A 17,450-nucleotide genomic window follows, 5' to 3' on the forward strand; every position below is an offset into this window, starting at 1 on the left:
AATCTTTTCATGTCAGTTCACATGGCTCTACCTCTTTCATTTTTAACTGCTGTATAAAATTCCACAAGAGTGATGTGGGAAAGAGGCCGAAGAAAAGTTATTAAATTTCCTTACCCACTGCCAAGCCCCTGAAACGGGCAGAGTGACATTCCTCTATGGACTCAACTGCTTCCACCTTAATACTTTGCTAAGGGCAAAAGGCAATCCTAGCCTGACCGCCCCACATACACCAGGATCCTGTGGGTCTACTTTAACATATAAAAATTCCTTTGGAAACTTCCTTTATCTCTAAACCCTCCAAGATAACATGTTGGCAATCATCCCCAAGCATATGGCCCACCGATACATATCTGAAGGGTCTCGTGACTGGGGTTTAATTAGACAGTAATAAATGACCTTTTCCCAACAAGAGCTAGCCCCTCAAGGTCCCAGAAACCTTGCTTCCAAAATTCCTTAGAGACTTACACTATCCTTGACCCCCTCCCAACTTACAAGTATGTAATGGGTCACTCCTCACAACCCTGGGGCAGCAGGTCTTTCTGCCCACAGGTCCTGTTCCCACAGTTTAATAAACCACCATTTAGCACCAAAGATGTCTCAAGAATTCTTTCTTGGTCATTGGCTCCAGGCCTCATCCCACCAAACCTCACTTATATTCTAAAACTTCATCAAGAGGAACATAATTTATCTAACCATTCCCCGTCTAATGTACATTAAGGTTTATAATTTTCCATCCTCATAAATAATGCTTCTTTAATCAATGCTCTTAATACATATGAACAAGCATTTACAAGGTTTATAAAAATATGGGACAATCTTTACATCATGGTTGCCCAGTTCTATATACACTACAATTTTTTTTAATTTTTAAAAATTTTTATATTAACATATAATGTATTATTAGCCCCAGGGGTACAGGTCTGTGAATTGCCAGGTTTACACTTCACAGCACTCACCATAGCACATACGTTCCCCAATGTCCGTAACCCAACCACCCTCTCCCTACCTCCTCTTCCCCCGGCAACCCTCAGTTTGTTTTGTGAGATTAAAAGTCTCTTATGGTTTGTCTCCCTCCCGATCTATACACTACAATTTTAACTACATAAAAATATACATAGCAGAAAAGGACAGGAAATAAAAAGTCCAAAATAATACCCATAGCTGTTTCTGGGTAATGGGATTATTATTTTTTTTTGGTCTGAGTTTCTATATTTTTCTGTACTTTCCAAATTCTCTCTAATGAACAAGTATTTCTTCACAATTGGAGAAGAGTAAAATTAATCTCTAAATAATAGGAATAATTATTAGTCTATTATTTACATGGTGTTAGATGGTATAGCAGAAGGCTCTTAACAGAAATACAGCAAATATTAGTTTACCTAGAAAGCAGCTGTCAGAATTGGACAATGGATGAAGTTACCAAAGTCACAACAGCACTAAAACCACTCAATTAGCCACTGTCTATAAAGGGTCATCGGTTCCTCGGTGTGGAAGGATGGTGGTTACCACTAAAAATGGCATATTAGGGGTACCTGGGTGGCTCAGTGGGTTAAGCCTCTGCCTTCAGCTCAGGGCATGATCTCAGGGTCCTGGGATCAAGCCCCGCATTGGGCTCTCTGCTCAGCAAGGAGCCTGCTTCCCTTCCCGTCTCACTGCCTGCCTCTCTACCTACTGTGATCTCTCTCTCTGTCAAATAAATAAAATCTTTTTTTAAAAAAAATGGCATATTAGTAGACATGCTAAATCAGCTAGCAAACCCAAGAGAATTGGCCACATATGTCCAACACAAGAACGTATACATAAATGCTCACAGCAGCATTATCTGTAGCAGTCAAAAAGTGGAAACAACCCTAGTATCCATCAACTGAGGGATAAACAAAATATGACACATCCATACAGCACAAGAGTATTCAGCCATAAAAAGGAGTAAAAGATGGACCTTGAAAACATTATGTTAAATAAAAGAAGCTCATGCAAGGCTAACATTGTATGTTCCCATTTATCTGCAATGTCCAGAACAGGTAAATTCAAAAAGTAAATTAGTAATACAAAAAGTAAATTAGGGGTTGCCTGCGGCTGGGAAGGTTCTGAAGAAATGGGGAGCCAATGCTAATGACTAAGGGATTTCTTTTTAAGATGATGAAATGTTCTGGAATTAACTAGTGGTGATGGCTGCACAGCTATGTAAATATTAAACCACTGAACTGTAGGCTTGAAAAGGGTGAATTTGTGGTCTGTGAATTATGTCAATAAAGCTGTTATAAAAAATAGGTAGCAACAATGAATTTAGTTTGTAGACATGGTAAGTTAGTTGATAACAAGATAAACTTAGCTTATAAATAGTCTGCCGTACACAAAAGGCTATAGAAAATTATTTTCAGAGAACAATTAGCCAGATATAAACTTTCCTTCCCTCCTGTCCTAGTGACATCCAAAGAGAAACAATTAAGCAATGCATAAGTAATTTCATTATTAAAGTTAATAAGAATTAAGAAAGAAAAATCGCAAAACTTAACCAAGACAATATGATTTAACTGGACACAAATGTATTCTTTCTGGAGAGGAGAAAGGACAGATTAAAAATTAAGGGTTATAGGGGAAATTTTGAATCAAGAAAATATTTTACTAGAGGGTGCCTGGGTGGCTCAGTGGGTTAAGTCACTGCCTTCGGCTCAGGTCATGATCTCAGGGTCCTGGGATCGAGTCCCGCATCGGGCTCTCTGCTCAGCGGAGAGCCTGCTTCCCTCTCTCTCTCTGCCTACTTGTGATCTCTCTCTGTCGAATAAATAAATAAAATCTTTAAAAAAAAAAAAAAGAAAAGAAAATATTTCACTAGAGACACTCCTGGATGTTGTAAAGAGAACTTCTACAAACTGATCTCAGGCAAACAGCCACGTACACAAGGCGCGGAATCAAATTTGGCGACATGGGAAACTTGGCATGGAGATACCACAAGGCAGTTTGGGGAATGCCAAGAATTAAAAAACGTCAAGTGTCCTGTGGCCCCCAGAAGCCAAAGGCCTCAAGTTACTAGGCAGGTTGTCACTCCCTCAGCATTCTTCCAGAGTTCTCTATGTTACCGCCCTTCTCTTCTCCTTGTATGGACTTCCACTGATGACTAGCAGGAGATCAAGGAATAACCAGCCAGAAGACCAGAATCCATTATGCACAGAAACACTGAACTAGAGCAAAATTCTGAAGCATCAGAGACATCAGGCCGAATCCTGTCTTTCACTGCCCTTGTACTTGAGCTGAGTGCTTCCACGATGCAGACATTCAGAATGAGGACACTGGCAAAGAGGAGGAGGAGGAAGAGGAGGAAGAACAGCCGCAGCATGGCTGGAAGGTCTGGCACATTCCAACCCACAAAGATAAAATGAAAGTGGGCTCAAAGTGCTATTCTGATACGGTGAAATCAATCACAAACATTAAAAAAAAAAAAAGAAGAAAAAAACTAAAAAGATGAGTACTGCTGACGCTGATTCAGTAAACATGAGAAAGTTGGCTTGAAAACAGAAAGCGTGGTTACAGAATGGCCTCCCCGCCGTTTTAAAAAATCCCGAAAACGTTCAGAACAGGAAAGCAAGCAGGGAGGATGCTGGTTTGATCATGAAAACAGCAGTCATGCATTTCAAACAACTGTGAACCTATTACAGAAAAATGCCATTATAGAAGCAGCACAATTGACCTTTAATTTTGATGAAACTATTTTTTAAGAAAAAATTCTAAAGTCAGGGGCATTTACTGCAAAACAAGAAAATGTCAGAGTTTAAGGCTGTAAAGGTAAACTGAGCCTTTCGCTTGGGAATAACATGGCAAAAGATTACATAGTGGTATCTCCACTTGCTTATCCCTCAGAAAGACATGTATATGTAACACACTTCCAGCTCAAACAAAATCCTGATTACACACAACCATGCAAAAGAGCTGCATAAGTCAGGGAACATTCTCCACCAAAATTACTCTTACAAGTTTCTATTTCACTAGAATCTCCTCAAGTTGATATACTGTATTTAGAGGATTGAATCAAATAATTCCAGCTAACTGGGCAGGGATCAGATTCTGATATTTCCTACATGGCATTTATAATTCTTGGTAATGATGGGACAAAACCACATTCAAATCTAAAACAACGCTGAATATTCACTCAGAGGTCCTTAAGTACCATCCGTGAAAGCTACCTATACTTGGGCTAGTTAACGGGTTATTTCTAGGACTCAGCTACTGAAGATAAAGTGGAAATGTGTTCTTCAGGGATATGCCAGAGCTGACCAACCACCGATGACATCTCAACCCTGAGCTTGGAGACACAACATTGGTAGGTCAAAATCAGCCTCTGGTGGGAGTATTTACATCCCCGAAACAGAAAACACTATAAATCAGAGCTTCTTTTTCTTCTGAGAGCCATTTTTTTTTTAAGATTTTATTTATTCACCTGACAGACAGAGATCACAAGTAGGCAAAGAGGCAGGCAGAGAGGTGGGTGGAAGGAGGGGAGAGCAGGCTCCCCGCGGAGTAGAGAGCCCAAAGCGGGGCTCGATCCCAGACTCTGGGATCATGACCCAAGCGGACCCAAGCAGAAGGCAGAGGCTTCAACCCACCGCGCCACCCAGGCGCCCCATGAGAGTCATTTCTTATAGACAATTATTTATCATCCATAAATACTGCAACTGTACAAATCTAAGATAGGCAGCTGGAAGTGTAAATAAATTTAATCTGCTTCCACTTGACAAAGGTCAAATAGAAGAGTATTAATAATCAGTTTTCCCTTAAGAGGATAAAAATAGCATTCTGATGGCTGCCAACAGAATTACAACCTACCCATAAAGGTAAAGTATCAGTTTCTAGAACAAAGATAAAGGAAGTCATAGAACCACCTTCCAGATTATTCTAGAGGTAAGGGGTAAGGAGCCATATTACTGCCAGATTGCTCCTTGCCTACCCTACCCATAGTCACTTTCCCCTCTTTCGAAAAAACTCGAAAAAACTACATTTCCCAGCCTCTCCTGAACATAGTTCTGCTACAACTAAGTTCTGGCCAATGAGATTTAAGTAGTCATTGAGTAGGAATTCTGGGAAAGCCTTTTTTAAAAATTTACTTGAGAGAGAGCAAGAGAGAGCGCGCGCGCAAGATCACGAGTGGGGGAGGGGCAGAGGGAGAAGCAGACTCCCCACCGAGCAGGGAACCCAATGTGGGGCTCCATCCTTGCACCCCAAATCATGACCCCAGTCGAAGGCAGATGCTCAACCAACTGAGCTACTCAGGCACCCTGTGAATAAAGGGGCATGGCCCTTTGCCATTTTTCCCCTCTGTTCTCCTTTCTGCAACCTGGAGCGTGGATATAATGGCTGCAGTTCCAGCAGCCATTTTGTCATTTTGAGGATGAAAGACTTGTACTAAGGATGACAGGACAGATGGAGAGAAAGATCCTCAGTCCCTAGTAACTGTAAGAAAGCCATCAAAACAGCCCTGAACTGCACTACTTCTGGCTTTTTTGTGTAAGAGAATAAACCCTTATAAAATAAGTTCACAGTAGGTAGGTCCCTTTTACTAGCAGCCAAACAAAATCCCTAACGAATCTAAATCTTAGCCTCATTGGCAGGAGGTACAGACAGAAGCCATACAGAGCTACCACCTAAGGAATGTGGTGATTCAGGGAAAGGAAGAAACTCATCACATGCCCTTCCCCCTTCCTTGCCAGATTTTCTTTTCTTTCTTTCTTTTTTTTCCTGGAAATGACACGATTTTATATATTTGAAAAAAATAAACAAACCCTCAAAGAATATACAATAAATATCAGAGCAGGATACAGAATCAATACGTGAAAATCCAGTTGCAGGCCCTACCCTATCAACGAAAAATCTGAAAAAAAACTAAGAAATCAATTCCATGTGCAATAATATATTAAAAAAAATCTAAGAATAGATTTAATAAAAAATGCAAGATTTTTACACTGAAAATACAGTTTTAAAATTAACTAGAGAGGGGGCGCCTGGGTGGCTCAGTGGGTTTAAAGCCTCTGCCTTCAGCTCAGGTCATGATCCCAGGGTCCTAGGATCGAGCCCCCACATTGGGCTCTCTGCTCAGCAGGGAGCCTGCTTCCCCCTCTCTCTCTGCCTGCCTCTCTGCCTACTTGGGATCTCTGTCAAATAAATAAATAAATAAATCTTAAAAAAAAAAAAAAAACTAGAGAGGATAAAAATAAATGGAACCAAAACAGTATGGTAGTGGCACAAAGACACATAAGTTAGTGGAACAGAATAGAGAGCCCAGACATAAATATATTTATACAAGGAATTTGTGCCAGGAATATAAATTGGTATAGCCACAATGGAAAACATTATGGAGATTTGTCAAAAAATTAAGACTAGAACTACCATATGAACCTGCAACTCCACTTCTGGATATATTATTTGAAAGAAATGAAATCATTATCTCAAAGAGACATCTGCACACTCATGTGTATTGCATCATTATTCACAATAGCCAAGATATTGGAACAACCTAAATGTTCTGTGATGGATGAATGGATGAAGAAAATTTGGTATGTATGGTTTTTTTCACTATTTTTTTCACTTAAATTCAATTATTTAACATTTCATGTATTATTAGTTTCAGAGGTAAAGTTCAGTGACTCATCAGTCTTATAAAACCCAGTGCTCATTATATCATGTGCCCTCCTTAATGTCTATCACCCAGTACCCTATCCTCTCACCCCCTTCCCCTCCAGGAACCCTGGGTTTGTTTCCTATGATTAAGGGTATCTTATGGTTTGTCTCCCTCTCTGACTTCATCTTGTTTTATTTTCCCCTCCTTTCCCCTATGTCCCTCTGTTTTTTCTTAAATTCCACATATAAGTGAAATCAAATGATAACTGTCTTTCTCTGATTGGGTTATTTCACTTAGCATAATACCCTCTAGTTCCATCCACATTGTTTCAAATGGCAAGATTTCATTTTTCTGGTGGCTGAGGAGTATCCTATTGTATATATGTACCACATCTTCTTTATCCATTCATCTGTCGATGGATATCTGGACTCTTTTCCTAGTGTGGCTATTGTATTCTTGCCACATTTTCAAGAATAATTCTATAGCAGGTGAGTGGAGGGCAAGTACCCATATGTTAAAATTAGGTGACTAGTAGCTGAACTTATCAAAGACTGGCAGAAAGACTAAGTCTGTGAAAGCAGGGGGTGTCAGGGGGACCCTGCATTGCTTCTTGCACTGTATCTGACCAGGAGAGGGGCCCCTTCTCGTACCTCTTCAAGGTTGCAGAATTCCTGACGCAGGGCTAGCTTCAGATCAGCACATTCTCTCCCGCATCTCAATGCTACCAGACACTCCTTGGTCAAGTGTGGGACCTAATCAGAGAATACAGGTTCTTAATAGAGCAGTCTGAGGAAACTCTGGGCTCCTGCTCTTTCTAAAAATGCAGCCAGAGCTTTATCACTCCAGCTTACAACAAGCCAACACCCACATCCAGGCTCCCCACCTCCTCGGAGGGTCATCCCTGTGGTTCTAGAAATCCACGGTCACCGCACCATGGTAAAACAGGGTGCTTTAAGAGGGGTTCTCCAGTGCTCCTTACTTGCTCAGCTACTCCATGCTGTACAATCTTAGGCGGGGCACTTAACCTCTCTAAGCCTCAGTGTTGTCATCTGAAAAATGGATACAGTAACAGTACCTACCCTAAAGGGCACTTGCGAGCATTAAATGAGTTAACCTTTATAAAGCAGGTAGGATAGTGCTTGGTACAGCATAAATGCTCAAGCTATGTCGGCCATTGATGTCCCTGAGTTCCTTTTATCTCTTTTCAAAGAGAACAATCATAAAATTTCCCCATCATTTTTTCCTGGATTATCAACAGGTACCCTCTTTTCTCTCTTCTTCACATTTCCTGCACAGTTGGGACTGCTGCTCCGAATAAAGGGCAATTCCCTTTCATGCATTCCCTTCTTCACACCCCAACACTTTATCTACCTGAAACTTTAGAAATATTTCCTTTAACACACTACCAGTTTTCAGCTCTTCCAACATTCCTACCTGGAGTCACACGGTCCTAACCATGCCATAACCATACCTCTTGAGACTGCTGGTCGAAATAGAAAAGAGCCTATCAGTTAAACCTTCCATCTTTAATATCAGAGGGGACAGCCTTACTATTATTCCATACTAGTTACCCTCCTAAGAGGCAGGTAATGAATGTTGCAACAAAATGATCGGACCAATGACTTAGCTTCAAAAATGAACTCAAGTTTGGGAAACACATACAAAGTAAAATGGACTGTATGTAAGTGACTTTTTTAAAAAAAAACCAGATATACCTTATAGAATAACTCCAATAACATCTTCTGGCGAGCCCGCTCATAAGGGTCATATGGATACAGCTTTCTTCCCGGGTAAGCGTCATCCAGGTACTCACAAGCGATGACAGATTCGTAGATCAACTGACATTTGCTGTTCTCTAGGACAGGAATCTGGCCAAAAGGGTGCTTTGTATAGTACCACTCAGGCTTGTTTCTCAGGTTAATGTTGACAACTTCATGTCTTAAAAAGCAAAGGGAAAACAAGACAGAACAAGAAAGAGAGGCTTAGGGGCACCTGAGTGGCTCAGTGGGTTAAAGCCTCTGCCTTCAGCTCAGGTCATGATCCCAGGGTCCTGGGATAGAGCCCCACATCCCCTGCTTAGCGGGGAGCCTGCTTCTCCCTCTCTCTCTGCCTGCCTCTTTGCCTACTTGTGATCTCTGTCAAATAAATAAATAAAATCTTTTTTAAAAAAAGAAAGAAAGAGAGGCTTAGGCAGGCAGACACTCATCCCTAAAGCAGAAGCAATCAATTTATAAAATTTAAGTTTGCCGTAAGTTTTCCAAAGTTTAGGTTTTTCCAGAGAAAAATACATAGCAAGGTCATTGTCTTCATGCCTGTAGTTAAGATGTGCTAAATGTTTTCTCTGCCTTGTCTCACGTGCTCCTTGTGGTTCTTGGCTCCAGGAGTTCTAACCTCCTGCCCGTTATCACTGCAAGTAAACAACAGAGCCTCACTGAGAGCCAGGCAGTCGGACTCAGAGTGCACACACTTAACCACAGCATTCCAGAGTTTCGAACATGTGCAAATGCACATCTGATATTAACAGGTCACAACAGAATATGGTAAATGTCAGCAGTTAGGAGCTTGAATTCTGGCATCAGAATGCCTGGGGTCTGGACAGTCTAGCTTGTGATGCTGGCCAAATTCCTTAGCCTCTCTGTGCTCAATGTTCTTAATTGGAAAATGGGGATAATAATGGTACCCATCTCTTGGCATTGCTGTGAGGACTGAAAAAGTGAGTATGTCTGAAATGCTCAGGACAGTGCCTAGGTACATGATCATCAATAACCTTCTTATTCTCATTATCATCATTAGAGGCTCAAGCCTATAAAATTACCAGAAGTGCTCACCTACGTTTAAAAGATTAAAGGAAACAAATGAGTATATTCTTTGCTCCGTCAAGGAGATGGTCTTAAATCGTAAAGCAGTGGTTTTCAATAGGGAGTGATCTTGCCCCATTCTGCAGGGACACAAGTCAATGTCTGGAGACATTTTTCGGCTGTCACAGCTAATGCAGAGAGGCCAGGGTGCTCCTAAAAGTCCAACAGTGCACAGGACAGCGCCCCATCCCAACCCAAACACAGGTACACACAAAACAAACAACTACCTGTCCCAAAATGTCAACAGCGCCAAGGCCAAGAAACCCTGCCCTAAAGAAATATTTACATTGGTTCCTAAGCTACCATTTTGTCAGTAAGGGTAAAACATCGGGCTACTCTTCTCTAAATTTTATTTTAAACAGGTAACTGGTGTTTTTTTTTTGTTTTTTTGTTTTTTTGGTTTTTTTGGTAACTGTTATTTTAAATAGGTAACCTTGGGGCCAAGGAGACTTGAGCAATAAGGAAGAATCTGGAAATACATTCCATATACACTCAACAAAGCAGAATTACGTAATTTTGTTTAAAATGTCTCTATATTAGGGGCGCCTGAGTGGCTCAGTGGGTTAAGACTCTGCCTTCAGCTCAGGTCATGATCTCAGGGTCCTGGGATCGAGCCTGCTTCTCCCTCCCTGTCTGCCTCTCTGCCTACTTGTGATCTCTCTCTGTCAAATAAATAAATAAAATCTTTTTAAAAATTTTTTTAATTAAAAAAATAATAATAATAAAATAAAATGTCTCTATATTAGTATTTCTCTGACATGAATCTGAAACTCTGAAGTCATCCCTTAAAAGGATGTACTCTTCAAGAGTCAAAAGCCTCACTTTGGCTTTGAGGCCAGCTGCCTCCCCCCAACCCAGTCTCTACTCCAGCAAAGCGGCTCTGCGTCCCACATCCAGACCTCCCCGGCAGGAGCTGGTTTTAGAGAATTCCTTCTGGAAGAAAATGGACCTATTTTTCTACTATGCCAGAACCTTAAAGAGGCCTCTTGACCGAAGTTCCTTCTATGTCATTGTTTGGAACTATTTGTCCATTCATTCAAAAAAATATTTTTGAACACCTACCTTGCACCAGGCTCTCTGCTAGCTCATGAATAAAAGAGACAAAAGCCCTACCCTCAAGAACTGACATTTAGCCTTTGGGGGGTGACGGGGGGGGGGCGGGGAGCGGTGGAAGTGGGTCTGGGTAGAGTGGAGGGAAAAAGGACAAACAAAACTTGGAGGCGGGAAGCGCTATGAGGAAAGCGAGCGCACTGGAGGCGCCGGGGCGGGGTGGGGCGGAGAGGGGCGGGGGTGGGGCGGTGGATGGAAGCGGGGGGCTGGCTGGCTGGAGCGGTCCCGGAAGGCCTGGGGAGCCCCCGCAGTGCCCTGCCTTCAGCCTCGAGACGGGAGGGAGCCTTCTCACCAGAGGCAGCGTTAGGTCTGCACTGCGCTGTCCTGAAAGTTTCACGCACAGACTCGGCTCCGCTCGGAAGAAAGCTGGGCCGTTGCGTACTGCCCGCTACAGAACCCGCCCAGGGCTAACCATTTAGGAGCCCGTCTGAAGTCTGAGCAGGGCGCCCCAGATTTTGAACACCCCGCGCACCTGCGCGGCTGTGGCCTCCGGCTTCTCACCTGATGCCTTTGGCCCGGAGGACAAGGCGCGTCCTGTGCGCGTAGGGGCAGAACCTCATGCTGTAGACGCGGATCAGGCCGTCTGGGACGGGCCCCGGGGGGAGGCTTCCTGTTGGGGGAGGGGAGGAGGCAGGGGCCTGTAAGCCCACGGGGAGAGGGGCTCACTCGCCTCCCCCGGGACCCCAGGAGAAGTGCGCCCGCCCCGCCTCCCGCGTCCGAGAAGACACATTTGTATGTGTCTTTTGCGCAGAGGATCCCTTCAAATCCCTCCCCGCCGCGCTGGCTTGGGGGCCAAGGCCGAGCAACCCCCTCTCCAGAGCCAACTTTCCCAGCCACGCGGTGCCCCCAGTCCGGGGACAGCGGTCGAGGGGGCTCACCTTTCCCAAAGGACCTAGTCGCATCCTCCATGATCTCCGGGCGTGAGCGAGACGTAAAACGCTCGCCGAGGCCGCAGGCTCCGAGAATAGCCGCGCTCCAGCGCGCCCCTCCTGCCCCAAATTCAATTTTTGAGTGACTGAGCTCAGGGGTAGGGGTAGGGGTGGGGGTGGGTGTGGGGGGGGCCTGTCGGGTGACGAAGGGGCAGAGGGGAAAGTGATCTGGGAGGGGAGCTAGGATAACTTAACCAAGAGACACACTTCCCCGATCTAGAGGCCCAAGAGTCGCGAGGGGGCAAGAAACCCCTGAAAAGTACCCCTTGCCTTGAACACGTGGGTAGCGCATTCAGTGGAGTCTCTCCTCCACATCAAAAAAATCCCTGAAGAATGGGCACTTGAACTCCAGCATGTCTTTCAGGGGAGTTGAATAAAACTTGACCAGGGTAATGATATGTTTTCTTTCCCATCCTAAGCCCTCCCTCCTGCCTCTCTAAGACAACTGGACACAACCTCTCTATAATGAGTAAGATTGGTTTGTTTGCTTTATATAAAACCAAAATTTCCGCAGAATATAGCAGATAAGGAAGAAAACTTTGTTAGCATTGCGATCTTGCATAACCTTGGCAGTGAGTGCCTCCTTAAATTTGGTGCCCTAGAACCCACACTCGCTTCACCTTTAGTTCTGGCCCTATTTGTGAGACTTTGCCCCAGCTATGGAAAACAGGTGATGAATGTAAACATTCTTTACCTAGAGGCAGAAACAAATTTCTGAACTCTTTCCACCTGCAGCATACATTTCAGAGAAAACTCTTTCTGATTGCTAAGGAAAACATGGTCAATAGCCCAGCCATGTGCCACTTGGAGAGCTCTTCATCCACCTTAGATAAAAGAGGTAGCTGGCCTTTGCTCAGACCCTGATAGGCTGAGATCTTGAAATTCATCAGGTGATAAAATAATTCCTTTAGGGGCGCCTGGGTGGCTCAGTGGGTTAAAGCCTCTGCCTTTGGCTCAGGTCATGATCCCAGGATCCTGGGATCAAGCCCCGTATCGGGCTCTCTGCCCAGTGGGGAGCCTGCTTCCCCCTCTCTCTGCCTACTTGTGATATCTGTCTGTCAAATAAAATCTTAAAAAATAATAATAATTCCTTTAATTTTACATGACTTAGTGGAAATGGGAATTACTTGTTGATGGACTGTATAAGATTGACAGGTAAAGAAGAAAATTATGATTATGTCCCACTCACACTAATTGATTTCCACTGACAACCTTCTTTGATTCCCATGACTACTCAGTTAGGCAGCTAGTATTATTCCTATTTTACAAAATAGAAAACAGCCTCAAAAAATGAAATTACTTCTCCAACGGGATCAAGTTAGTGGGGTCAAAGAATTTTAAAAGCCTAAAGCCTGACTTACTGTCTTGACCTCTAAAGGTGGTAACAGTATGAATAGGAAAGAATGTAAGTCCTGGAAAAGTTGTAGCCCATAATAGCTGCTCAAATGTTAGCTGAATCTAAAATAGCTTTGTTAAAAAGACAGAACCTAATTATGTAATTAGGAATGGGTCACTGCTGGCCTTCGGAATTCCAATCTATTTAGAAATTCTTGGTTAATAGATTAACATTTTTTTCTACTGAGTAAGAATCTTCTAAAATCTTCAGGATAGTGACTCTGTTACATTTTTTGCTAAGTCAGAGTGACTTCATGTGATTTTGAGGAGCTGTCACTTTGTAAGAATAGGAGAATGGCAAAAATGTTTGAATAAGTGTTCTCTGAAAATAAAATGCATATATGTCAGCAAGACATCTGGTATTGGAAAAGATAAACTGACTTGCTATGCTAACAATTTTGTGCTTTGGGAGCCAGATAAAGTAATAGGATGACTACGGTTCTGGAGCTAATTTTGATCAAGAGGAACAAACTGGGTAGTAAAATTAAAGCAATAAACATAACCATGTCATGGGGGATTTTCTGGTAGACAAGCAGATGACTCCCAGGCAGACAAATGTATCACCACATAAAGAAAGCAGATTTCAAAGAGTTGAGAGTTGAGAGAAAATATATCCAGATTCTAAAGGGGAGGGCCATAAGAGGAATGTGAAATTGTTAAAATCAAAATAAATGATTACTTACATGTATTTGGTGCTTTATGTGTATTCACTCATTTAATCCTTAAGATAGTCCTATTAGAATTCTATAATTTCATTTTTTTAAAGATTTTATTTATTTATTTGACAGAGATCACAAGTAGGCAGAGAGGCAGGCAGAGAGAGAGGAGGAAGCAGGCTCCCTGCTGAGCAGAGAGCCCTACGCAGGCCTAGATCCCAGGACCCTGGGATCATGACCAGAGCCGAAGGCAGAGGCTTTAACCCACTGAGCCACCCAGGCACCCCTATAATTTCATTTTTAAAAAATGACTATGCTGACGTTGGCAAGGTCAAGTCACCAGTCAAAAACCTTACAGCGAGTTTAAGAAAAAGAGGGAGGATTATGAAGCCTGGAAGTTCAACTCCTAGGGCAGGACTGCAACCAGAATCTTATCTATTACCAAACTTTTCTGTAAAAGTCGAGATAATAAGTACGTGATGCTTTTCCTGGCCATCTTGTCTCAACTACTTACCTCTGTATTTTAGAGTGAAAACAGCCATAGATAATGTATTAATGAACAGGGGTGGCTGTGTTCCAATAAAACATTATTTGTGGATGCTGAATTTAAATTTTATATATATTTTTAAAAGGCCTTTTTTTTAAGAGTAGTTTCAGTTTTACCACAAAACCGAGAATATATGGAGTTATCCCATATACTTACTCACTACCCCTACACAAACACAGCCTCCTGCACCATCAACATTCCCCATCAGAGAGCTGTATTTTTACAACTGACACCCTTGCACCGATACAATATTGCCCAAAGTCCATAATTTTCATGAGGGCTCACTCTTGGTAAATTTCGTATAATTTTCATGTGGCACAAATTATGATTCTTCTCTTGATTTTTTAAAAACCATTTAAAAATGCAAAAACCATTCTTCACTCTTGGGCTATACAAAAACCAGCAGTGGACTGGCATTGGCCTGCTGGCCTTAGTTTGCCACCGGCCCCCCCTACCCCACCCCCCACCCCCTGCCCCGGGCTCTACAGTGACAATGATTGAATTAGCTATCGACAAACTGGGAATTCCATTTGGAAAGCAGGTTACTGGAGCACCTTTTTACTATGTCAGAAGAGAACATATTTCCAACTTTCTTCCCCTAAGGAAAACCAACTCTAAGATTTGGAAGATCTGTATTAAAAGTATACCTGTGTGTGGGAAGTCAGGTTCTAAAATGGGAGTGTATCTGGTGAAGTTAGAAAAGAATGGATAGAACAATGGAAACATTTCTTCCTCTGAAGGGAACAATACAGTTTCAAATTCTCACATGGCACTATATCTAAACCCTGGCTTTGGCACTTAGGCAAACTCTCTAACCTCTTGGACCTTCATCTTCCTCATCTGTAAAAAGAGAACACGAATAGTACCTAACGGATAGGTTTTGAATATTGAATGAAATTGTGCACATCCTCAGTATAGTAAAAGCTCAGTGTACTTGAAAATTAATGACTAATATTAGTGAATAAGAACATGTTTAATAGCATAATGCACTCCAATTTTGTATCTATAAAGATCAAATACACTGCAATTCTGCTTTGCCAAGCACATTGGAATTGAAATTCGACTCAGAATACTTACATCGCCAGTTACCAATTTAATGCCAGTTGAATGGGTTGAATGATGCAGGCTACATTTCAGTAATGTGGTTTTTAATCTTACCACTGAATGCTATGGTTTCCCTGGAAAGACTTTAATTACAACCTTTAAATTTATCCCTACTTCCTTTTCAGGAACCAATATGTACCTTTTTGAAATCCTATAAGCAAACTTTCTTTCTAATGTTATTATATCATGTTTATACCTCTATTATACTGATTCACTCAAGCAAAAACAAAACAAAACAAAACAAAAACCACACACAACAAATAGTAATAGCACCATATGAAACCTACTCTAAATCTATTTCTAGCTACCTGAGATATAATCGGATCTGTTTTGAAAATATGGGAAACTTCAGTCATGGGTGACAATGACTCGAGCCTTCCAGGAGAAGAACGCTACTGCAGAAGTAATTTCTTTAATTACACAAGTCTCTGCTTTGAGAAAAGGAGAGAAAGTGGAATTTACATTTTGCAATTTAAAAAAAAAATTTTTTTGCCACACCAATCTCTGGCAGTAGCAGAAACTGGAGGACATTCCTCTTAATATTTCAGAAGCTAATTTACATGAAAAATTATGTTACTAGGTGTTCAAAAATTGTTCACCAAGTTCAAAGAGTGAGATAAGTAAGGGAAAAGGCTCTGTTTTCAAATAGGCCCAAACTCAGGATTGCTTCCAGGACGTTAGGATCATAGGGAATCTTGTGTTCTAATGCCTTTGGGACTTTTTTGCTCCATTTTTATTGAGATATAATTGACATACAACTCTAGATGAGTTTAAGTTACACAGCATAATGACTTGATTTACCTAAAATGTTTAATGATTACCACAATAAATTTAGTTAATATCCATCTCCTCATAAAGATATAAAAAAAAATTCTCCCCATGAGATCTTTTAAGATCTACTTCTTAGCAACTTTCAAAATATACCGTACAGGAGCATTTAATATAGTCATCTCATTGTACATTACATCACCAGGACTTATTAACTGAAAGTGTGTACCTTCTGACCACCTTTATCCCACCCCTCATCCCCTCCCCAACATCTGCAATATATCAAATAAGATTACTAAAGTTATCAGACGTGGAAGTTCATCTTCCCATGAGGGAAAACTGAGTCAAAGGAGACTCTGTTTTTAAGTACCAGATTCTGCTTTCCTACCCCGATTTCTCTTTACAGCTTGGGGGATCAAAGAAAAAAATTGAAAACATTTTAATATGGTAACATTTGAATGAGCAAAGGCAGATTTTCGAGATCCTGAAATCAGCCCAAGTCGAATGTTTGTAAAGTCCAAACAAAACACACTAAGTTTGGAAAAGGAACACCAACACTTCCTGTTAAATCTCAGCCATAATAGTGGTGTGTCGTAAAGGTGGATACTATCCTCTCCTGACTCAACCTCTAAACGCTAGTGAAGACAGACACTGGCGGAAGCAAGTGTAAGCTTTTATCTCTAAATGACTGTAGGAGTTCAGGCTGGACGTGAATGATCTTTTCAGTATTTACTAGCTTGGTGACCTTGGGAAATACACCATTTTCTATGCCCTGATGTTCTGTCCACAATTTAGAGCTAATAGTACCAATACATTCTGCGGTTTGGGGAGGATTACTTCAGATGCTGGTTGAGAGGCATTTTCTATCTAGTAAGCATGTAACCTTAGCCATTCTTTTTATTAGTAGTTGAATGTAGCAGGAAGGTCCCATATGTACTCACAAAGAGAGGACTTTCCCGTGGACCGAATTCCCCTCCCGCCAGTGACCTGCAATGTAGCTAACCTAGCGGTGCCCAATGCAGGGCTGAGAATTCCTGGTTTGAGGTCATCTTTACCTGTCTCCAGCCAAAGCAGAAAAGTAAGAACAATTTAGTGAGCTTTTTGTTTGTTTGTTTGTTTGTTTAAGCTAAAGGGATTCTCATTAAAGACGTGGTCTTTATAGACTTTGTGCTTTTCTTGGTGTTAAACTCTTTGATGAAACTTTGATGAAGATAAGTCATTGTATTTTTCTTTTACAAGTGTTGGCAAACCCGAAATTCCTGAAAATAATCCCCCAATCCAGAATTGACCTCAAAGCCCTTCTCCCTTTCAAAGCCTCGCAGACCGGACAGACCCACCCGGGGGAGGTGATAAACACAGCCGCCCCGAGGGACCTCCGCGCGCGCCCAGCCGACCGAACCGGAGGCGGAGCGGAGGCCGCAGCAGGGGGCGGTGGCAGCCGTGGGAGGCGGGGCCCAGGCGGATCCCGCCCCT

The 17,450-nt window shown here is 42.1% G+C and overlaps 1 protein-coding gene across 1 annotated transcript in view; it reads right to left on the reverse strand.

Moving 5' to 3' along the window:
* CFAP58 (cilia and flagella associated protein 58) overlaps window positions 1-11,510 on the reverse strand; it is a gene marked incomplete at its 3' end in the record, with an annotated part of 110,578 nt that extends 99,068 nt beyond the window's left edge. Inside the window, exons 1-4 of the mRNA XM_080823202.1 lie at window positions 11,457-11,510; window positions 11,080-11,188; window positions 8,326-8,548; window positions 7,261-7,362 (exon numbers count right to left, since the gene is read on the reverse strand). Coding sequence (XP_080679328.1) covers window positions 7,261-7,362; window positions 8,326-8,548; window positions 11,080-11,188; window positions 11,457-11,487 — 465 coding nt within the window. The 5' untranslated portion in view covers window positions 11,488-11,510. The remainder of the gene's footprint in view (window positions 1-7,260; window positions 7,363-8,325; window positions 8,549-11,079; window positions 11,189-11,456) is intronic.
* Between the last annotated feature and the right edge of the window lie 5,940 nt (window positions 11,511-17,450).

Source organism: Martes martes (assembly GCF_963455335.1).
Source record: "Martes martes genome assembly, chromosome: 14".
Lineage (NCBI taxonomy): Eukaryota > Metazoa > Chordata > Mammalia > Carnivora > Mustelidae > Martes > Martes martes.